The sequence below is a fragment of the Gymnogyps californianus genome, chromosome 4 (genome assembly GCF_018139145.2).
Source record: "Gymnogyps californianus isolate 813 chromosome 4, ASM1813914v2, whole genome shotgun sequence".
NCBI classification, from domain to species: Eukaryota; Metazoa; Chordata; class Aves; order Accipitriformes; family Cathartidae; genus Gymnogyps; species Gymnogyps californianus.
Genome location: NC_059474.1, coordinates 42,101,929 through 42,125,740, shown reverse-complemented (window position 1 = coordinate 42,125,740; position 23,812 = coordinate 42,101,929). Strand labels below are relative to the sequence as shown.

At 38.8% G+C, this 23,812-nt stretch overlaps 1 protein-coding gene across 2 annotated transcripts in view; it reads left to right on the top strand.

Annotated features, from left to right (window-relative positions):
- Positions 1 to 23,812, top strand: part of GALNTL6 (polypeptide N-acetylgalactosaminyltransferase like 6) — a 491,552-nt gene that overhangs the window by 80,082 nt on the left and 387,658 nt on the right. The window contains exons 3-4 of one of the 2 annotated variants that reach the window (XM_050896088.1): positions 4,855 to 4,905; positions 11,594 to 11,614. The exons of the other annotated variant lie outside the window; for it this stretch is intronic. Of the exons in view, the coding sequence (XP_050752045.1) occupies positions 4,855 to 4,905; positions 11,594 to 11,614 (72 nt within the window). The remainder of the gene's footprint in view (positions 1 to 4,854; positions 4,906 to 11,593; positions 11,615 to 23,812) is intronic. 2 annotated transcript variants of the gene reach the window in all.

Sequence of the window (23,812 nt, the reverse complement as noted above, 5' to 3'; positions counted from 1 at the left end):
CTCTATGTAATACAATGATGTTTTATTAATAAAGTAAATGGATATACCATTTGCATAATATTACAAGCATCAAGATCACAAAGCTTATTATTCAGTTTTTGGAGATTTTTGGCATGAAAATCTATATTGTTGATAACTCTTGTATATATGAAAACTGACTCAAATGCATTATGCTTGGAAGGATGATTCATAATCTTCCTAGAGAAACTTTTTTTATATGATATACAGTCATTTCCCAGTTCTGCGTCCCTAGGTGATACCTTTTACAGAACAACTGCAAACATTATTATTAAAAAGGAAAAAAAATAAAGCACCAAGACTGAAGTATTTTTGTGCCATTTTTGATACCTAAATATTGAGCACATTATCAAGTGTTTGAAATGAATATGTGAGTAGCAGAACCAGAATGTTAGAATATTTCCTGTCATCCAGCAAAGTTAGAGTAAATCAATGGCCTTTCTTCCTTGATACACATGTTTTCAGAGGCATTGAAAGACCTTTTAAAGGTCATTACCAGGTGTGTGCAGCTCCAAATGTGCCTGCCAAACGTTATCACACTATTTATCTTTCTTAATGATATTGTTCAAGCCTTTGCACAATCTTGTGGCTCTTAACCATCAGGTGAAGTGGCAAAATCTTGATGGTCAAAATCACAGCAAAAGTCAAAATTTGCCCCTTAGGGTTATATAGATGGATTGTAGGGCTTTCAGGTGCATCTAACCCTTGATCAGCTGTAAAAGAGAGGTAAAGAATCTCAAAGATGTGTTATTCAGGCTCCGGCTTTGTATTGCCGGAGTCAGGGAGCCAATTCATCTACTGTTGGTCCCTCTTCATCTTTCCAGTCCATTACTGCCAATGCATTGGCATATGACGATGGTGCGGTTCGTACAAACTTCCGCCACATGGGTCATGTGCATTGGACTTCATCCGGATCTGTGGGTAACTGCACATTGTCTGGGTCATAATAAACCATCTCCCGACTGGCTAATTCCCTCAGGTACTGGATACCTCTCCATGGTGGTCCACTTACCTAGTTGACATACAACGTCTTCCTTGAAGGGGTACCTTTCCCTCATGCCCGATAGAAGTCGCCTGTAGTTTTTTTTCCAATTGCCTTGTCAATGCCTCCTTCTCTAGAAAGGGATCCCAACTGCTTGGCTTCCTTACCCTCTAATTCCAAGGTACTGGCCCCGTTATCCCAGCATCGGAGCAGCCAGGTGATAATGTACTCGCCTGGATGACGGCTGAAGTCTTTTTGCATATCTCACAGCTCACTCGGGGATAGGGATCGGGTGCTTATCTCCAGTTCTGCCTCTTCCTCCTGTTCTCATGATGACCCTGGTTCACCTTCATCCTTTGCTAAGCGAACTGATTTTTTTGTATATTTCTTCTTCTGTATAGGGGCGATTGGTACTGGCACCAGTTGATTCTCTAGTTCAGCTACATCACCCATCGCCAAGGTTTGAGTAGCCACAGTGCCTGTCGCTGGGGTCTGAGTAGCTACAGTGCTTATCGCTGGGGTTTGAGTAGCCACAGTTGTAGGGACTGGAGTAGGCGCAGCGCCTGTTGTTGTGGTTTGAGTAGCTGCAGTGCTTGTTGCAGGAATTAGAGTAGCTGCAGTGCCTGTTGCCAGGGTTTGAGTAGCCACGGTGCTTGTCGCCAGGGTTTGAGTAGCCACAGTGCTTGTCACTGGGGTTTGAGTAGCCACAGTGCTTGTCACTGGGGTTTGAGTAGCTGCAGTGCTTGTCGCTGGGGTTAGAGTAGCTGCAGTACCTGTCTCCAGAGTTTGAGTAGCCACAGTGCTTGTCGCTGGGGTTTGAGTAGCCACAGTGCTTGTCGCTGGGGTTTGAGTAGCCGCAGTGCTTGTCGCTGGGGTTTGAGTAGCTGCAGTGCTTGTCGCTGGGGTTAGAGTAGCTGCAGTACCTGTCTCCAGAGTTTGAGTAGCTGCAGTGCTTGTCGCTGGGGTTAGAGTAGCTGCAGTACCTGTCTCCAGAGTTTGAGTAGCCACAGTGCTTGTCGCTGGGGTTTGAGTAGCCACAGTGCTTGTCGCTGGGGTTTGAGTAGCTGCAGTGCTTGTCGCTGGGGTTAGAGTAGCTGCAGTACCTGTCTCCAGAGTTTGAATAGCCGCAGTGCTTGTCGCTGGGGTTTGAGTAGCTGCAGTGCCTGTCACCAGGGTTTCATTAGCTGCAGTTGTGGGAGCTGATCTCTGGGTGGTATTTTTAAATAGTTGTTTAACCCTAAACAAGATCTGAATCACATTCAGGAACATGCTGGTTCCTAGCAATAGGACCATGCTGAGTTCAACATCCTAAGGATATTCAAAATTTACAGACTCCTCCAATGCTATTGTAATTAAGCTGGTGGAGAAAGGGAGGATGTGGGAAGATGTCTCCCCAATAGGTTGGCTCCCTGAGGAGAAAAGGTAGAAAGTAATAAAGGGTGCCTTCTGGTATAGTGCTCATCTACTTGTAACTAAATAAAAATAAAAAATGTGAAACGGAGAGAGGAAAAGTATATATGTGTATCTATATCTGGACCTTCCTGCCTGGGCATTTAGAGCTTGATTACCAAGGCTAGTATCCAAAACATGATTGTTAAGTATCATCTCACCCTAGCTGTTGGCAAAATAAGAGCTATATCCGAAACTTATAAATTTCCCTTACTACATGGGTCATTGCTTTTGGGGAAGGTTTTGAGGCAAAATCTACCAGATTGGATTTGAGACCTTGATAATCCTCAGGGTTTTCCTTTGGTACAGCTCATCTGTGCAACGGGACTTTATTAATAGTTCTGTCAAACCTAAGAATACAAAAAAATCACTTTATAGACTACAACTTTATAAAATGTCAGTTAGTCATTCTTGCATCAAGTTGAATGAAACTGCTTCAGAGCAGGCCATGAAGTTGGTTGATTGTTTCTGAAGGGGTGTTCTGAGGTGTTGAAGGAGCGCAGGAGGTTAAGCCTGAAAAGTGGTATCACCAAGCACTTCTAGCCAGTGCGCTGAGGGAGTACTTCGTAAGAGGCATGTGTTGAAACAGTCCAAAAATTGTCTGACCCAGCCAGAAGCTGATTTGTGGTTCATAAACCTCCAGGTATAGAGAAAGGAAGGTGTAAAGTATTTGCTCCTTCCCTGTCTGAAAGGTCCCTGTAATACAGAAAACCAATGGTCATCTATAAAATTAGCAATGTTGTTACTTCTGTGCATCATCATGTCATTTTGTGCTTCTCCAGTTAAAACCCAGCTGTCTCATCTAGACAGCGGATTTCTGTGGTGATCTAGATGAAGTTCAGAGCACTTCTAATATGGGGATCTAAACACTTGAGAGATGAGGGATTTCATCTCTGTTCTTTGAGTTGCCTTCAATCTGTGAAAAGTAATTACCATTTAGATAGTTTTCTTCTATTGTTTTTGGTGAATTATGATTGTGGTAGTCAAGAGGAGGACAATGTTGTAAATCAATGTTAGTGACATAATCTGTGAGAATTGTTCACTTAGTGTCTGTGCCTTAAGACCTCAGGCCACCACACTGTATAAACTTGTTTGATTTTAAGCACATAAGCACTCTTACTGACTTTTCTGATGATTTAATCTTTCCTCGTAAATACATTCAATCACTGTATCCTGCCCTTGGATAGGCTTCTAAATACATACTTATATGATACACTCATCTTGGGGGGTTCTTTTTGTGAAAATAGTGTACAGTAAACAACATGGTGCTAAGATACTGTAAAGAGGTAAATAGAAGTAACATTTATTGTGCAGTTCTAAACATATAACATGCTGTACCAACATTAAAGGTCGTGCCCTCTGATTGCATAAACTTTATTCCCCCAAAATGCAAGTTTTAATCGTTGTGTTTTAATTTAAATGCAAAGCACAAATAGGGTGTTATGTTGCCTGCCATGTTTATGCATACACTTGTATTTAGTTTGCAAGCTGAGAATACTCATACATTCCTATAAAGATTTAAGTGAAAAATATCTTCAGGTAAGCTTGTAAAGAAAAGGAAAATCTAAATTTAGGTCTTACATTTGCAATTCTCTACAATATGATTTAACTTCATCTACCACCTGACTGTTAGAAGATCTATATGATGATGTTTTCTTTGAAGGTTTTTAAAACTGAGATCATGTCTTTCAAGAGGTCTGATGAATGTTGGTATTTGGATAATCTATTGTGTATTGAGAATGAGTTTATCTGCTGGCTTGTCATACATCAATAACACTGAATCTTTTTTGGTAATGCCTTTTGTGAATAAAAACTGGTAAGAATCTTTGGAAGTTTTGAATGAGACAAATCAATGAGCTGAAAAATCAAATAATGCCTTCCTCCTAAAAATTATGTTCTCTTGAGGTATTAGGAATATGAAGTTATGACTAAAGCAGGCAGCTGAATTTGCTATTTTCTCATCTCTATACTATCAGTAAAAAAATAACAGGTTCTGTAAATTTTCCAAAACTCTTGAGTGTATTGGGCATCAATGATTTTTTAGAGAGCTTAAGGAGTGGGAATCTGCTGAACATAAGGTGCTGTGTCTTAAATAGCTTTTTTTTACTGCTAAAAGAACAGCAAACAAGTATTTGCTTTTATTTTTTCATGTCTTTTTGGTATGCAGAAATTTACTTATGTCTATGATCCAATGCATGCTAGATTTCTTCCTCCAAAAACAACACAAAACTTCCCTCTCTCTCCCTCCCGATAAAAGGACTGAAGTGTGGGGCATGCAAGAGAAACAAGTTATCCTTACCTGTATTGGGTTTGCATGGCAAGGTTTTGGTAGCAGGGGGGCTACAGGGGTGGCTTCTGTGAGAAGCTGCTAGAAGCTTCCCCTATGTCCATAAAGTCAATGCCAGCGGGTTCCAAGACGGACCCGCCGCTGGCCAAGGCCGAGCCCATCAGCGACGGTGGTAGCACCTCTGGGATAACGTATTCAAGACGGGGAAGAAGTTACTGGGCAGCAGCAATTGCAGCTGGAGAGAGGAGTGAGAATGTGTGAGAGGAACAACTCTGTAGACACCAAGGTCAGTGAAGAAGGAGGGGGAGGAGGTGCTCCAGGCGCCAGAGCAGAGATTCCCCTGCAGCCCATGGTGAAGACCATGGTGAGCAGGCTGTCCCCCTGCAGCCCATGGAGGTCCATGGTGGAGCAGATATCCACCTGCAGCCATGGAGGACCCCACGCCAGAGCAGGTGGATGTGCCCGAAGGAGGCTGTGACCCCGTGGGAAGCCCGCGCTGGAGCAGGCTCCTTGCAGGACCTGTGGACCCGTGGAGAGAGGAGCCCACGCTGAAGCGGGTTTGCTGGCAGGACTTGTGACCCCGTGGAAGGAACCCACGCTGGAGCAGTCTGTTCCTGAAGGACTGCACCCTGTGGAAGGGACCCACGCTGGAGCAGTTTGTGAAGAACTGCAGCCCGTGGGAAGGACTCATGTTGGAGAAGTTCGTGAAGGACTGTCTCCCGTGGGAGGGACCCCACACTGGAGCAGGGGAAGAGTGTGAGAGTCCTCCTCCCTGAGGAGGAAAGAGTGGCAGAAACAACGTGTGATGAACTGACCCAAACCCCCATTCCCCATCCCCCTGTGCCGCTGTAGGGGAGGAGGTAGAGAAAATGGGGAGTAAAGTTAAGCCTGGGAAGAAGGGAGGAGTGGGGGGAAGGTTTTTTTTTTTAAGATTTGGTTTTATTTCTCATTATCCTGCTCTGATTTGACTGGTAATAATTTTTTTTTTTTTTTCCCCCTGTCGAGTCTGTTTTGCCCATGACAGTAATTGGTGAAGTGATCTCCCTGTCCTTATCTCAACCCATGAGCCTTTCATTATATTTTCTCTCCCCTGTCCAGTTGAGAAGGGGAGTGATAGAGTGGCTTTGGTGGGCACCTGGCATCAGCCAGGGTCAACCCACCACATTACCCTTGGGTAGCCTGATGCATGCTCAATTAAATACTATGTTCTTTGGCTCAACGTTACTCTGCTCTAGACTACATGTGTAAAAATGATACCAGGGTGTTGAGTAGTTTTTGGTTTGTGTATTTTGTTACATCTAGTGATGAATTTTATTTTATTTTTTGTTTATTCTAGCACAGTTTAACACCATAATACGTCATCGGCTGAGTTAGCTGAATTCTCTTCTAGTGCAGAATGGCTTACCCACAACTAATGAGTTACATCTGTGAGGCTCCAGCAAAAGCAGCTGATGCTTAGCGTCCATTTTGGATTACCAAACCTTTATTATGTATAATCGCATGACAGCAAAAAGTCCACTGACCTTTCTAGCCCACAGCTGGCTGCTGGGGGAAATAATCTGTTTTCACATTTAAACACAGCAGATTTTTGATAGCCAGTGGAAACAGACTGTTTGGTGATGCATAGTTTAAGAGTTTAAATTTTCTAATGGGTATCTAGGTAATTGCATGCTTTTGCCTGTTAGAAGCAAGTGAACGAGGCAAGAATCAGGGAATGCTGTTCAAAATTGTTTTCTAATTATTGAGCCAGCTACCTCAAAATATACCCACAGCTCTCAATCCCTTCTAATTTCTGTCACCCTGCATCTGCTTTCTTAGTCCCCTCAAGACCATTTAAGAACAACAGTGCTTTTTAGCAATCACAGCTTGCTGTCTGTATCAGGAATGGTAAGATCAATACCATGTACTCTACCTCCAGAGGAGATCAGTTCATTTTATGCTTAAAACTTACTGTGTCATCCGCACTTCTGTTTTAGAAATGATAATATAAGCCTGCAGCACTAAGGACCTTGCTGAAGGCTTATACACTTGAAACCAGCAGCAAGTCTGTTGCTGTAACTGTAGTGTGTTGTTGCTGATTGTTATGCCTGTTAGATGGGTTGTTTTAAATGTGTGCTTCCTTTTCCATCTTTTCATGTGTCAGTCTCTCAGAAGTTTGGAGGGACTTTAAAAACAAAGTGGGATTCAGTAAATGCGTAGATGACATTCAGTAACTTTTGATGCACTAAAAAGGAGGTAAAGTTCTGAAATGGAAGACAGAGCTTAAGCTTTTTTTCCCCAGCAGTGAAATATTTCAGTCTCCTGGTCCTATTTACTCACTTTTACAATTACCATATAGAGTGTCTGTATTGGGTTTGCGTGGCAAGGTTTTGGTAGCAGGGGGGCTACAGGGGTGGCTTCTGTGAGAAGCTGCTAGAAGCTTCCCCTATGGCTGATAGAGCCAATGCCAGCGGGTTCCAAGACGGACCCGCCGCTGGCCAAGGCCGAGCCCATCAGCGACGGTGGTAGCGCCTCTGGGATAACACATTTAAGAAAGGGAAAAGAAGTTACAGGGGAGTTGCAGCTGCAGCCAGAGAGAGAGGAGTGAGAAGATGTGAGAGAAACAACTCCGCAGACACCAAGGTCAGTGAAGAAGGAGGGGGAGGAGGTGCTCCAGGCACCGGAGCAGAGATTCCCCTGCAGCCCGTGGTGAAGACCATGGTGAGGCAGGCTGTCCCCCTGCAGCCCACGGAGGTCCATGGTGGAGCAGATATCCACCTGCAGCCCGTGAAGGACCCCACACCGGAGCAGGTGGATGCCCAAAGAACGCTGTGACCCCGTGGGAAGCCCGCGCTGGAGCAGGCTCCTGGCAGGACCTGTGGCCCCGTGGAGAGAGGAGCCCACGCTGGAGCAGGTTTGCTGGCAGGACTTGTGACCCCGTGGAAGGAACCCACGCTGGAGCAGTCTGTTCCTGAAGGACTACACCCTGTGGAAGGGACCCATGCTGGAGCAGTTAGTGAAGAACTGCAGCCCATGGGAAGAACTCATGTTGGAGAAGTTCATGGAGGACTGTCTCCCGTGGGAGGGACCCCACGCTGGAGCAGGGGAAGAGTGTGAGGAGTCCTCCCCCTGAGGAGGAAAGAGTGGCAGAAACAACGTGTGATGAACTGACCCAAACCCCCATTCCCCATCCCCCTGCGCCGCTGTAGGGGAGAAGGTAGAGTAAATGGGGAGTAAAGTTAAGCCTGGGAAGAAGGGAGGGGTGGGGGGAAGGTGTTTTAAGATCTGGTTTTATTTCTCATTATCCTGCTCTGATTTAACTAGTAATAAACTAAACTATTTTTTCCCCCAAGTTGAGTCTGTTTTACCTGTGATGGTAACTGGTGAGTGATCTCCCTGTCCTTATCTCGACCTACGAGCCTTTCATTTTATTTTCTCCCCTGTCCAGTTGAGAAGGGGGAGTGATAGAGCGGCTTTGGTGGGCACCTGGCATCCAGCCAGGGTCAACCCACCAAAGTGTCATATCACTATATTGTGAAATACAGTCTATATGTCTCAGCAACTAATTGATTAATTATCTTTTCATCTGCAATGATCCAATTGCCAAAATTGAAGATGTGTAAAGTCTAGTTCTGGATATATCTGTTTTTCAAGATTTGCTATCCAAATGTTTACTGAAATGAGTAGAGCAGATCATTGCAGTCCCTTGAACAAGAAGAGGTTGTAGAGATTCTGCTTTCCTGAGGAGCAAGCACTTTCTCAGGAGCCTGTCTTCCCATAGGTCTTAAAAATTGGAATGCCTAGGTGGTATATAGTAAAGTTTGCTATTCCACTAACAAAATAGCACAGTTGTTGTATGGTCTGCACACACTATAGGGAGATAAATTTACTATATTTGCAAGTATGATGCATCTCCTTGGTCACGACTTTCCTGTAGAGGTGTCCTCAGTTGGTAGAAGTGCTTATGTGACTCAGTTTATTGATTTCTGAGACAGTATCTGTACAGGGGCATCAAATATATCTTGCTCCTCCTTCTCTGGTGATCTTCACCTCTATGTACCATACTGAAAAGACTGCCTGGTTTTAGTCCCGGCAATGATCTGTTTCCTATAAATTTATGTTCCACACTGATATCTTGGGTAATGTAAGAGCACATGCATTCCCATCTCAGTCTTCAACCATGGAGCTTGTGTTACTGGAATTACGTTTCTGAAATGGCTGCTCACTACTCAGCATTGCATACTGCAAAGATAAGAATAATTCAGACTAATTATTCTTTGTTATTTGACTGTACCTTGATTTGATACCACCTGCCCGTATTTATCATTACTCCATGTTGGGCTTCTTTCTAGATGTATTCATCACCTTTCTTTCCAATTCAGTGCTTACCCAGTGCTGGTGAAGTCAAATACTCAGTCTCTTCATTCTCTTCTAATTCTCATTCTTTGCTGAAGGGGAATGTCTATTCATTCATCACAGAAGCACAGTCCTCTTTGGCTTCTCAGGTGAGTATTGCTTTTCTTTGAATACAGAGAATGCACATTCTAAATTCTTGTTCACTGATGGGATCATATTTTTTGCTTGAATACGTTCATTGGACCCCATCTGCTGTGCTTCAGATTTTCTGAGCATCTACCTACCTGTGCACATGCATGATAGTAATTTATAGATGTACATGTAAATAAATATCTACACATGTGTGGTTTTTTCCAGTGCAAAACTGTGTCCTGTGAATTCCATCTTTGCTTTGCCACTGTTTTCTTTGACTGCCTCTGATCTTGTCACCCTTGGTCCTTCTTTTTAGCCTGTAAACAACATCCTTGTTGCCCACGCATAGATAGGGACAGAGATCTTCCATGAATTCAGGTTATATTTATCTAATGGAGCATCAGTTTATTGTTGCTGTTCCTGAATTTTTCGTCTGTCCTTAAAAGCAGGACTGTCTTTTCTTGTGTCTCTGAAAGATGTGCATCTTTGACATTACAGTAAACAATAACCTTAGGCTGGAAACCAGCATGAGATTCATATCCCAAGAAGAAATTTTCCACCCTGTTAGGCATCAGATTGCTATTTGCTGCTTATCAAAGACAAAGGAAAGTGCTGATCTTCCATGCAGTTGTATATATAAGCATATTTCTTGAAACAAAAGATGAGATTATGTTTTTTAGAATATTCTTAGTAATGTAATAGTGACACTGTCATTTGACCAGTTTTGGCAAACGAATCAATTTTTAGTGTCTCTTGGAGCTGGGGATACCTGGTTTTCAGTTTAGATTAAACATAGCTTTGTTTTTTTCACTTCTGAGAAAAAAATCCTGCATTACGTAACCAAACCAATTAGCTCTATATTCTCTTTCCATATGTAGAACACCAGTTTTAAGTCATTATTATTAACACTAATCACTAAATGTTTAAGTATTACTATTCTTAAGTGTAAAAACATTTAAAAAAAAAAGTGGGAGAAGTAGCTTAGACAAAAATGCTTTTACTTAGGTAAAAATAGGTACACAGAAGCATTTTTACATGCAGTATTTTTCTCCCACCTATAAATTATAGATATAATTTTTGATTACTATAGTATGTATATTTTATGCCATGTAGCATATAATAGAATTACTGGTAAGGGAAACATTTGTTGCAGTTAGCTTATTGTGATTACTGTTTAAATTTCTGTAGCTTTGAATGTGCAAACAGCACCATCCAACTAATGTTCTTCTCATTTCATTAGCAAAGTGAGGAAACGTTATTTATGTTAAAATGTAAATAGTTTGCTAGAACAGCATCACTATATGGGCAGAATAAACTTGATTATATGCAAACATTTTTGGTTTTCATGCCTTTCTGAGTGATAGGAAATCTTTTCTGAATTCTGTTTTTAGAGATTTTTTTTTTTTTTTTGATATAAGGATCCAAGTGATGGAGCTTTTGCTATGTTCCTCTATTCAGTTTGGCCATGGTTAAGCAGTTCTGCATCCTGTACAGCTGCTGTTAGTTTTCTGTGTGCTAAAAATGACTCCTTGCACTACTCCTTACTGAGTATATTGATCCATGATGCCTGACATTCTACGTACTGAAAGTGGCAAGAAAATTTCTGTAGTCATCAGCATTGCATAAGCAAGTTCAAACAGTGTATCTTTCTTCTCCTGTGTCCAAGGTGTTCTGTCTCATGGGAAGTCACAACATAATTGTCAACAGTTTAGAATGGATGAAGAGAGTTTTTATTTCCAGCCTGCGGTAGTACGTGCTCTTTTCAAGATAGTTGTGATGCTTGTCTGTGTCCCTAAGCACGTGGTCACTCTTAGGTCCACTTCACTTGAAAAACTGTATTTTTCTATCATAGCAAGCATTTCTCTTCCTCCGCTGAGAGTGACTTTGCTAAGCCTACTCCACTGAGCATAAATGCAATAAACCCCAAACGAGCGTTAGGAAACTTTCCTTCTGATCTGTAACTTCCACTAATCTGTTTTCCTGGTGCTCAGAACATTGTTTTGTCGCAGTAGGTTATCCTTCATGGGAAGAAGTACTCGATTCTGGATGTAAACTTATGTTTATGAGTTCAGGAAATAGCAACTCCTAACTTCTTTTGGACTTTATGGAAAATTTACTTGTCCATGACATAGACAAATAGAGTGCCCATGGCACAGCATGTGGTGGCCAGGGCTGTGTGAGTGCACAGCTTCCCATTTAGATTTGCGTCCATTTTTACAGTAAGCACATTTAATTCAGGTAGACTACATCATCTTATAGTTACAAGGGCTGAAACAATGCTCAAGATAAATTTCCTTAAGAAGGAAACGATTGCAATATTCTAGTATCTTTCAGGCAAATTCACTGATTTGTATTTGCCTGCTTTGGTTTTCATCATACTTCTCTTAAAGAAGAAAAACCTTTTTTCTAGTATTTAAATGTGGTAGAAGCTTCTTTTGGAGTGTTGAAACTGTATTCTTAACCACATCTTACCCAATTAACCAGTGCATTTCACAAAAATAGTATCTCAAGGCTTGGACAAGAAAAGCTATGATAACGCTAAATAGTTCTTCGTGTGGTCAGCAGCCTTAAGGTGCTGTGTTTTTTTATTATTTTTTATTATTTTTATTTCTTTTTCCTTAGAGCCTTAAATGAAAGGTATCCTAAAGAAGTTTTAGTCTCTGTAAAAGAGCATTCTCCTTGGTGGAGGAGCACTATGGTTTTGAGCTCTCAGGGAGTCTGATTACCTGCCAAATGAATTAATTCCAGAACAAAATCCCTAGTTTTCTTTCCTACAAAGGGTTCTGGCAGCTGTTTTGGGGGTTTTCTTTTTAATTCCATGAGATTTATGAATGGACAGACACAGCAGTTATGCTGTAAATGTATACAGGAGGAAATGGCAGAAGGAAGAAAAACTAGGGTTCCTTTCTTATTTTGAAAGATAACAACTTCATTGGTGTTGGAAGGAAAAAAAAGTCAATTAAAAAATCCATTATCATGTTTGAGTATAAGTGTATCTATTAAGTAACTGAAAAATATGACTAAGTTATGACAAAATGTATTCCTCTTCTTAAAGGAGATGTTTTGTGTGTAAGTTTTTGTCTTTTAGCTTTTTACATAAGATATCCCTCGTCTGAAAGCAAGTTTTCATTGCAATTCATTTTTCAGATAGCTATCCAATAGGAGGCCATGGGTTGGCTACCAATTAATGGTATATGATTTTTTGTTTATAAGTTCTCTCTTAGACTAATTCTATTAAACCTCAGTTTTAGGTAAGCTGATACCTTGTTTAAGAAAACTGATTTCTAATTGTTTCTCCTGCTCATTTTGGTATAATAGCTTTACCATGCCATTTTTTTGTCAGCTCTTTTCTGGGGTTGAGTTACCCCAAGAAATCTTCAGTATATTCAGATCTAAATGAGCTCCAGTCCTGCAAGTTGCCACGTGTCCATTCAACTCTGAGAACCTGAGAACCCGAGAACCCTGTTTCATGCAGAATTGTGATCTTTAAGTGTGTGAATCTGCTCTCAGTATTTCCTTAGAGAGATGTTTGTATTTAAGAAGTTATATACTGATGTGTCATTACTTTCATATTTCTTAAATATGTATTTAAGATGCTGGATTAGCATGGAGTTTGAGTTTCGAAGATTACAGCTTTTCTGTAAAATCTTTAACAGTGAGACCAGAAAGTGGGAGCTTTGTTTAGGTAAGCAAGGATCGAATAAGTCTCTGAATTGTTAAAAGGCATCGAAGCTGATCTGAGATTCTGGGAGTTTTTAAATCTGGAGTTGTTGATTAGGGCCAGATTTCAGTATTAACAAAGTTATCTATCCCAATTTTGGTCATCTTAGATTGTGGAGATCTGTAATATCTCAATTGACATAAATGGATTTACATCTATGACAAGTGTGGAAAATGGCTGCAAAACTGAAAATCTTTGACTGCCTGTACTTTAAAAAAAATACATATAAAAGAGGATGCATGCTTTAGTATTCTTACCTTTTTATGACAGCCATTGCATTTGACATTATTACTGCACTGCCTAAAGAAAAAGAACAATCTCTGTTATGCTTTGCTTTCATTACTTGATTTATTTTAAAGAATAAATGTAAATTGTGGTTCTGTTGTTAGTGTGCGCCACAGCTGACAGCATTTAATTCTGCTCTTCTGTTTTTTTCATAGCATAAGCAGTAGCTGAATTACTTTGTTGACATGCTCTTTATATTACATTTATTTAAAAATCAATAAAGAAGCCATATTAAATAAATATTTTTTTTAAACTCTGTGCTTTGTTTTTTCTGTAATTCTGTTTATGCTGACATTTTTCTTAGGAAAACAAACAGACAACAACAAAAATGCTCTATGTCCCTTGTTACTTTGCAGTAATGTTGGTTAAGGAGTTTATTCATGTATTTGTTAGGAAGGCTTTCATGTAGGTTATAGAATTGCTTATACAATAGAATTCAGTTAAGTCTGGAAAAACTTTTTGAACTTTTACATAAGCTGTGCTCACAACTGTTTTGTAATAACTGTCTGGAACTCTATCGGGAATGTATGAGAGAGATTTGTTTTTAAACTCTAAAACCTGATTAATATTTGTAGCTAACCCACAGCATACTGTCAAAAGAAGGGGTTTTTCTCTTAACAGTGACCTTATAATATATGTTTTAATTAAGCTTTTTCTTAAGTTAATTTTCTTTTATAAAATAGCATTAAAATGTAATGACAAATTCTGTTTTCACTTATGCCATTTTGATTCCATTAGCTGGCAACAGAATGTGGTCACTGGTGTTTCAAAAACATATATCACAATTAAATACTTTGTCTTACGGCAATGTCCTTTCAGGAAATTGATTTTTGAGTTAAACACTGAACATGGTGAGTCTGGGAAGCCTTTATATGCTACTAATGCTATTTATTATCTGTCAGATAGGGAATGGACTTCCATGTTTTGGAATGAAGTCATCCTTTGCTTCCTGATTGAAGAAAACCTGGACACGGTGATTCAAAAGCATAGTAGTAGTCACGCTGGGGTAAATCTTTCAAACTGGTGCTTATGCTGGTATATCACTGAGAAAAGCCAGATTAAAATTGCTTTCTCTCTCTTTTTCTTCTTGATCAATAGGAATGGACTAAAAGAAAGAGCATTAACCCCCATTTCCATTATATCTAGGAAACAGCACAGAACATTACTGTTTGTTTTGGCAGCAGTTTTGTGTCTTTAACTCTGCATGGGGCTACAAATACCTACCTACGCACCTCCTGCCAATTGACAGTGTTTCATGTCATATAGGAACTGGCATTTTTTGAGCTCATTTTGTTCTGTTTATTATACCAGATATATCACGACAATTAAGTACTGAGAGTAGAAAGAAAGTAAAGTATGTTCAGCTGAATCAACTGGAGAATTCAGTACCATGTTACTTGATCAAATCTTCAACTACCAAGAACAAAGTTGACATCTTCCAGTCTGAAACATGTCTGACAACAGTTGCTCATGTATAGGAGACAGAAGGACTTCAGATAACCACTATTTTGGTTGTTTAACTTGGAAAAAAAAATATAGGGACATAGGATTGTTAGTCTTTGCTTTTGGATTAAAACGTGCTTCACTCAAAGCTCTTCACAGAGTGACTATTTGGACTTGATTTTCTGCCTTTCATACGATTTTGTTGTCATTACTTTTTTTTTTTTTTTTTTTTTTTTTTTCCCCTAATTGCCAGCTGCATTTGCTAACCACTCTCTCAGGCTTCAGGCTTTCGTCAATTTCTGGAGGATTTTTTTTTTTTTTTTAATTAAATTAGGAAGAAACTTTCTTCTATTGGTATTTTATTGATCCTAAAAAGTTCTCTGAAAGTATCCAGTTTGGTTTTTAGTGAATCTCACAATGTCTTAAGCTTGTAAGTTTCTGTGATGCAGTCACCTTTTAACAGAGGTCTCTACTTACAGGGTGTGAGTAAATGTTCTGATCAGTTTTGCTTTTTTCCTGTGTGCAGTTCTTCATATTCTGCCTTGTATACCAAGGTCAGTTTTCAAGGTGCTTACGTGATGGTCCACTTGATGCTGGAGGTGGTAGCGAATAAGATACTTTATGCACAGGAACTATTTTAAATGTAGTGGAAGTCCTCGTTGTAAGCAAGGGTGTGGGAAGGAAGGGTAAGAGAGGAACCTGGCACGGTCAGCAGGATTCCCAAACAGGAATTTCAGATGTTAGTCTGGACCTTCGTAGGTGGCGGATGGACCTTGAAGGTCCAAAGATGGCTTAGTGAATAAGCAGGGTCAACATGCACTGGAGCCTGTGACATCCTGAGCTGATTTCTCGGTAGCTGATAATCCAAAACATTAAAGCTCTGTATATTGATTGTTCTACAATTATTTTTACTTAAATGCTGCTACAGAGAGGAATACCAGCAAAGTGACTAAGCTATATTAAACCCAAGTGCAGTCTTTGAGTTTAAATCTTATCACATTTCTGGTTTAAAGTTATTTATTGCTTTTTATCTGTTCATACATCTTGTTCCTAATTACAGCCAGCTGTAATTGAGCAAGCAGTGTTTGCCAGGTTTACCTTTTGTTTTGTCTGCCTGATGGATGTGCCGAAAGGAGAAGGCTTACGGGATTCCCCCTCAGAAACAAGGAAGATTGATCAACTGTAATGATAAGAACAGCAGCATTGTTTTGGCTTTACCGTAGGGTAAAAGCCTATCAAAATGATATAGTTAAACAAAAGTGAAAATCAATTAGTCAGTGACTATAGTTTTTCTGTAGGGATTTTGTTAATCTTTTATCACCTGACTAAATTTCTGTTTCATACAGCTGTAGAAAATGGAAAAATATGCTCTCCTTTTTTTTGCTTGGTTTGACTGAAACAGGTGCTATTTTCTTTTAGCATTAACTTTTTAGTTTATTTCATTAACAGACTGTCAGTTCCATTCCTAAAGTAGAGAACATTTGCAGTCATCTCAGCACAATGAACATACATTGAAGCTCAATGACCTAGACCACAAGTTTAGTTAGAGGAGTTTTAAAATCTACCCCAGGGTAGAGGCAAAAAGACAAAAAAGCAGAAAGCTGTCAGGGCACTTTTTGAATCTTAGACCTGTGAAATTTGAGGTTTCCTTACTTCTGTAGGCTCTGCATGTGTACAGAGGTCTGCCTTTCCTCCTTTCTTGTGAAGAGATATATACTGTGTACAGGACAATAATGCTGGTTTGTTCAGTGATTTGTCGTTTAAGTCATAATTTGACTTAAATTATGGTGTCAGGAGTTGAGCTAAAATGATTAAAAATCTGTTGTTAGTGTATTCTTCAAGCTGAGAGACACCTCGATCTTTAGTAAAAAAAAGACTAACTATGGTTAAATAATCTCATTAAGGAAAGATATACAGTCATAGATCTCCCCCCCCCCCCCTTTTTTTTAATGTTATCATTGGGAGGACTGAAAGATTGAGTAATCAAAAATCAAGTAATGGCTCCATCCTCTTGAAAAGCTGCATCATTAACCCCATTGCCTATAAAATTTAATTAGGGTAGGTGCAGTTGTCATGCTGATGCACGTGGATAGCACTCCAGTGCCGACGACAGGTTTTGGTTAGGGTTTGACTGGCTGCCCATGGTGCTCTTTGGGAGCATGGGGAGGGAGAGAGGGTGTGAGGTTCCTGTATCAGAGAGGCAAGCAGCCCCCTTGGGGACAGGCACTCCGATACTGCGGCATAGAGATGGCCATGCTAGAAAATCAACAAAGCTGCCTGTGCAAGGGGGTTTGAAGAGGAGGGGTGTAACTGTGGTGGTGTGTGCTGCACGTCAGCCTGGCGCAAGTGCTGAGAGACTCGGGATGCTCCAGGCAAAGATATTCTGCAAGGTGGCCCCTGCAGAAAGCGGCAAGGGTCAGTTGCTTTTAGTACTTCATATTATATCATATATGGCATATCAGTTCAGGAACTCTTAGCTCTCAAGAAGAAATATTGGTCCATGTTGTATACAGAGTAGCACAGGAGGTTACTCACTACTTCCAAGGTAGTCCTTCTCCCATCTTGTTTTTTGAAGAGTGGATGCTCCCAAAAATCTTGCACTTGTCCTTACTGATCTAATATCCCATCTAATTAATTTTCTTGGTTTGTTTAAAAATATTTTGTATTCTTCTTTTGGATCACAAAGCGTTTGCTCCCCTGAAACTTGGCACTGCCTGCCAATATAATGTCATAAATAAAAGCACTAAATAACATGCTCTCTTATTTGATAAGGAATCATTTGCAATGAGCTTTCAGGTGTGTTTCCCAAAGTCCATACATGAAAGAGTTTGTTAATTAGTTGCCCACATCATTTTTTAAAGGTGGTTCCCAACACATCCCACGAACTTGTTGGGCAGCTATTTTCAGCTGTGTCCCTTACCAAACACGTCCCTGGGTAACTGAAGCGTCACATTCACACTAAGTCTGGGATTTTGGATGCTTCCGTTTAATAATTTCAAAAGAAACTCTCACCTGTACTACCTTTTTTGATGATCCATAATAGAACTTTATTCTGAATTGTATGTATGTACTTATGTATGACCAACTAAATAGCCTTGATAGAAAGAACGAAAGTGTAGCATATCTGTAGGACAGGCAAAGCTTATTTTTCTGACTGTTGCCACTTCGAATTGATATGGTCTTTGGAGATTATGGTTTTTTTTTTTAAAATGCTAGTTTGTTGAAAATATAGTAATTAAAATTCTGAATATTTAAAAAATATTCCATCTGGAGAATAAATACAGAAAACATGTCAAAAAAATCCAGTCTTACGCTGTAAATTATCCCCAAATAAAGCTTTTGTCTAATTTGAACACTTTTTTATTTCCTTGTAATACTTCATGTAAAAAGTGTATCTTTGTATTGTAGTGGGGATGTTCAAGTAACACAGTTGTTTCCTGAAATCCAGGCAAATCAGAAGTCCTATATTAGTATAATCTGTTAAATGGAAAGCTATATGACTGTTGGTTTGATGATAACCCCGTATTTCATTCAATCCACTTTTCTATAAATATTATGTATGTACATCTTAAAACTGAAACAACAAATTATGTAATAAACTACTAAAAAAATGAGACTTCAGAAAAGAATGAAATATGCTTTTGAGAATTTATTCCAGCTACTATCCTTTCAACAAATGTTCTTAATAAAAGTCTAATCTGTATTGTTCCTTTTTATTGTCCTTTGCTTTTTCTCCCAAAGCTAAATGTGCCAGACATTGTAATGAATTCATTATACATAGATGTCAGAACTGGCTTTGGTTCTTCACATTTGCTAACAGGTAATGAACTAGAACAATTGACAATCTATGCAGATTTCTTACTGTGAAGGCAATTTCTTTAATTTGAACAGATGACCTGAGTGCAAGGTCCATTAACATAACCATAGATGGTGAGCAAGGGGTATTTAGCAAGAGGAGTTTCTTAGTATTTTTCCCTTTCCTTCTTTTGACAGAAAGAGATGACATTTGATTTTGCAATTTCTTTGAGCCAAGAATACTTTTGTCAAGGCCAGAGTTTCACTAACAGGAAACCCTAAATAATCTTGACACCAAAATCTAGAAATATGAATTTTTCATGTGGAGTGTCTTTACTGATATGTTGTATAATGATCGTCTCACAATATACCACAAATAAATTGCTTATTGAATTAAAATAGGAAAGACAAACTACAAAGCATAGGGATCAGATCCTGGAGTGTGACACTGTCTTTTAATTTTAATTCTGTAGGCAAAGTAGACTAATTAATTTGCATCCTTCCTAGGCATTACTTCCCTCAACTTTCACCTGCAGTGATCTTCATAATTTTCTATTTCTTTTTGATCGTTATGAAAGTATAAGGATTTTCATCTCATGATTCCATCTATCCAATTTTATCCTGTTGATATTAAATACAATTTTATAAATAGCAGTGAAAATATCCAGAGTCATATTTTGCACTTGAAGGGTCAAAACTTGGTGTGTGTCTGAATTGCACACTTCAATGATGATAAACATGGCTATTAGGATAGTTTGTTGAGAGCTGACAACATGATGTAAAACAGGAAGACATGGCCCATGTTGTAAAACAGCTTGTAAGGGTTAATTGCTGCCTCTGGCTTAGCAGGAAAGCAAACAGAAAAAAAACAAAATTCACAGTTTGTAGTTAAAAGTCTCCTCGGGTGGTAAATATCAGGATTTTGGGTAAATGTTTGGGTAACACAAAGACAAGTAGAGAAAAAAAGAAAGAATTGGAATGGAAAAAAAACCCAACAAAACCACAGCCACCTGAAGGATTGTGGAGTTTCTGTGTCAAATCCTATATGGTATTTGCCTTGTTTGTAGGTGCCCTACATGATTTCCTAACCTTTGCCTGTAAGCTGTGATACTGCTTCCATTGCCTTGTCCTTTTTATAAGTTTAAATAGGAAAGAAAAACAATGAAAGCAAGTCAATAAATTTTACTTTCCATGCCTTATAAATGCTAGGACCACGGGTGCCATCCTGTCCATGCTGAAGTTCAAGCTTAGCTGTCCCAAAAGAGGGAAAAAAAAAAAAGGGGAGTCTGTCTTTGCTACCCCATGTAAGAACTTAAAACATTTTGCTAAATGAGGATAAGTGAGTACATTGTAAAGTAAAGCTGAAAATCATTAAAGGAAGACAGACTGGGTGTCTTCAACTAGTTCCTCTAATAGTGGAGTACTAATGCAGAAAATCATGGAAGAGGATGTAATTCTCTAACACAAGTGTGAAACTTATGTCTGAAGACATCTTGATAAAAGCTGGCTTTCTTCAGTTCTTAAAAAGTGCTACCTGGGGGAAAAATGCTCATCCCTTTCATAAGCAGGTATATTTGAAAGCTGATGAAATATGTTTTAAACTGGAAGCAAAAAAATTCCATAAAGTCACAATTTTAAATCCAGTAAACTAAATCTCCTTCCGTTATTCAACTTTTTTTCACAATCCTTTAACCTATAATAAGTTATGTTTTTCTTCTCAGATAAAATTTCAAATGGTCTCTATGCTCTCTCTGCTGGCTCCTGAAGGCTTGTTTGCACCCAGCAACTAATTCCAAGGTTTCCAGTTCTTCCAGTTCCTTGCTCACATGAAGCAATAAAGCTGTGCAGATACTCATGTTCAGGTCAAAGTTCAAAAGGAACAAAACCTTTTGCTTGCATCACTTACTGTCCTGAATTTTCTCATTTTTCTTCCTTTCCAGAACTGTTCTTTTTTATCAATTTATTCCTGATTTCAAAATTTCCTGGATATGCTGTAACAACAGAAAACATTTCTATTTATTAAACAAAACCTAGAATCACACGTGCTACAGATGGAATGCCTGGTTTAAAACTCCACCTCATTCAAGCAATTTGGTTTAGCAAACCTTAATACACAAATTAAGTCTAAAGTAGACACAGGTGCTAACTAACCATTCATCTACTCAAACATAGTGGATAAACTGAAAAAAATTACTGGATGTATGCTTTTCTATTCCTAACTCTGCCTTCCAGTTATGAACCAATGGGGACTCAAGCAAAACACTGGACTTCATCAGAGTGTTAATAATCACTTGATAAGAGAACTGAAACTTTCTACATTTCAGCAAAAACCACCAAAGAAATCAATAAGAAAGTAATTGTGGTCAAAATGAACTCTGTAGAAAATAGCTTTCCTATGCATTTATCTGTGGTTTGTTTTTTTTCGTTTGTTTGTTTTTGTTTTAACTGTGTCCCTATTGTATTTTTTCAGCTCTAAATTTATCACTACTTTTTAAAAATTTATTATTTATTTATTTTTTAATTTGTGGCCTAGCAGACACATTCCTTATGACAACATAGTGTTTCCTGCATGATGGTGAGGGGCAAAGATTTATCCCTGGCATATTAATCACAAGTAAAATAATAAAAGGGATCCTGTGATTTTTATTAGACTCTTGAGTATACAGTAGTTAAACACATTACCAGTAAGGTGGTAGTCTAGATGTGCTGTTCTCCATACACCCTTTGCAAATTTTCTATTAATATTGTTCAAAAATATGAAGTGTGATTCTCTACCATCCCTGATTGTGATGAGATGGTGAAATGACGTTCTTTTTACTGAGATACTGAGATTTGCTGAGATGGCTGCTTCAGTAAACCTTGGACTAGTCATTTGTTTGGGTTTTTTTAATTTATAAATGCGAGAAAGAATACTGCTGGTAAATTGTTTAGATACACATTTAGAAAGGCTTCATGGAAGCTCAGGTCTTGCTAGCAATATTCTCATGAATATAGAATTTGTTTAAGAAAAAAGCAGAGATGAATTCTTTCTTTATTTTTTTTAAGTGTTATGAGCTGCAATAATCGCTTATCTCAACCCAAAGTAAAAAGTTTAAATCCAGAGCTTACGTTCACAGAAGGTGAAACAGTTACACTGCTTTTGCGCTGCTGGTGGTAATAGGAATTATGCTGTCAACAAACTAAGGACAGATAGCAGTAGTTAGGCATGAAACCAAGCTGTCATTTCTCCAGGTCTTTATTCAGTGCATAATCACAGAAGGTCTGTTGTCAGGAGATTACAGAACTCTGTAAATGAAGCTAGAGAACATGCCAAAAAAATTGCCATCTCTGCACCAACTGTTAAAGGAAGTTTAAGTTAGCTTGTCTTGCATAATTTTCAAAAAATGAAATGAACATTCTTTCTGACAATCATAAGAAAGATTATTAAGCCAATTGGAGCAAGATTTGCTGGAAAATATGATTGGGCTACTAATTCACTAGCAGATTAATTTTGTAAATTACATCCAGTGGAAATGATTGATCTACCTTACCAATTTTTTAAAAGTGAACTGCATCAGGAAGCATGCATGAGTAATGCTAAACGGTGTAGCAAAACTATGAAAATTTTTCTTTTTTTAATAGGGAGATAACTAGAGCAGCTGTACCAAAGTGCACTGCATGGAATTGACTCATGATGGTAATTAACAAACTCAGCAACTAAGTGTGCGGCCATCAATCATCCTAAAGAATTAAAGAAAAATCAATTAACAATTTAATTGAAAGTCATTTGATGACCTCAGTTATTCTGTTTAAATAAGATCATCATTTTGCTTCCCAGTTTAGAATTTAGACCAATTATTTAATTAAAATGCCAATGAAATATTGACCTAGTGGAACCTTTATTCTAGGTGTTTTGAATATAGATTATCAAATTATCTTAACGACTACGCATCCCATGAGATAAGAACAGTGGTGTTCCTTTTATTTTATGAAAGATTTTTACTGCTGGTGTTATCCTTATGCTTTAATATAGAGGTGTTTTCTGGCAGAAGGGCACTGAGGCTATTTTTATCTGCTCCTCAAGTTTTTAACTGTTATCTGAGGGCTATTTTTCTTTTACTCATCTACAGTCCTTGTCCATTTTCTTTCACTTTCCTCTGATAAGAAAGCACGCTGGGAGAGAATTACTAGTTTTTGTTAATTCTTTTCCAAATGTATTTGCTGCTGTGGTTTGTCCTTTCCGTATATACAAGAGGCAGCTCAGTCCTTGACTGAGTTCTGTCTCTTGTCTATAGGAACTTCCGTTTTCCCAGATTAAGATTTTGGATCTGCAAGATGCTGTTAACACTCAGTTCAGTCATCTAGATTTTATGGTTGTTTGGGGTTTTTTTTAATGCAATTAGATTAATTTTAAATATAATATTGTACTGTTTAAGCAACATACATTAGTCAGCTACTGTGGTTTTGTTTGATTCGTTTTTAGTTTAAAATAAAATACTTTTTTTAAAACTTCTGCAGAGTTGTTAAGCTTCCTCTTGCACTTCCATCTCCCCATATTTCTGCTAGTAAAGGTTAAAAAAAATTATTGAATGTAAAAAGAAACATTGAAACTTAATATTCCTTGAACGCTTTCATGTCTTGAGCAAAGAAAGTGGAGGAGAAAAATACTGAATATAAAATAAGGCAGTGTATTGGCAGTCCTGTCTTGCTGCTGACAGTTAAGATAGTGGGGGACCTAATATGAAAGAAGTAATTCCCACCCTCTCTGCCTCTGCATTCTGCCCTGGCACACACAAGCATCTGTGACGATGAACATGTATTTCCCCATTGCTGAAGTACAAGTTTCTGATAACAGAAGGTTATCAGCATTATCACCAGTTGTCGTGGATGGGAAGAGAGGAACTTGATAACTTGATCTTAATAATTTCCTAGGTGTCACTTGGCACTAGGACAAGCACAAACATATCAAGCAGAAATGGGACATCCAAGCTAACAGGAGCTAGTTAAGGTGTGTATTTGCCACTATGAAACGTATTACAAAACTTTGAGCAATCTTTATGCATTTCCCTTGAGTAAATTTCAGGAAATCTTCCTTCGTATGCATATGTTGAGATATTTCGAATAGGCCCCGCTGATCAACATTCATGTGGGGAGGGGGGGAAAGAACATTTGGTAAACTTAGGCTCAGGATCATCTTTAAGTGTCCTTTCATGCCAGTGAAACCAGCATGAAGGTTCTGCTTTTGGCAGTGGTCACCAGTAGGATATTGGGCTACCTGGACCCAGTGTAACAGTTATTAAATTACTTGGAAAAGTCACTAAATCAGTAACACAAATAGACCATCAAGTTCAGTGCGCCATCTTCCCCTGTATCTCTTGAAGGTGAC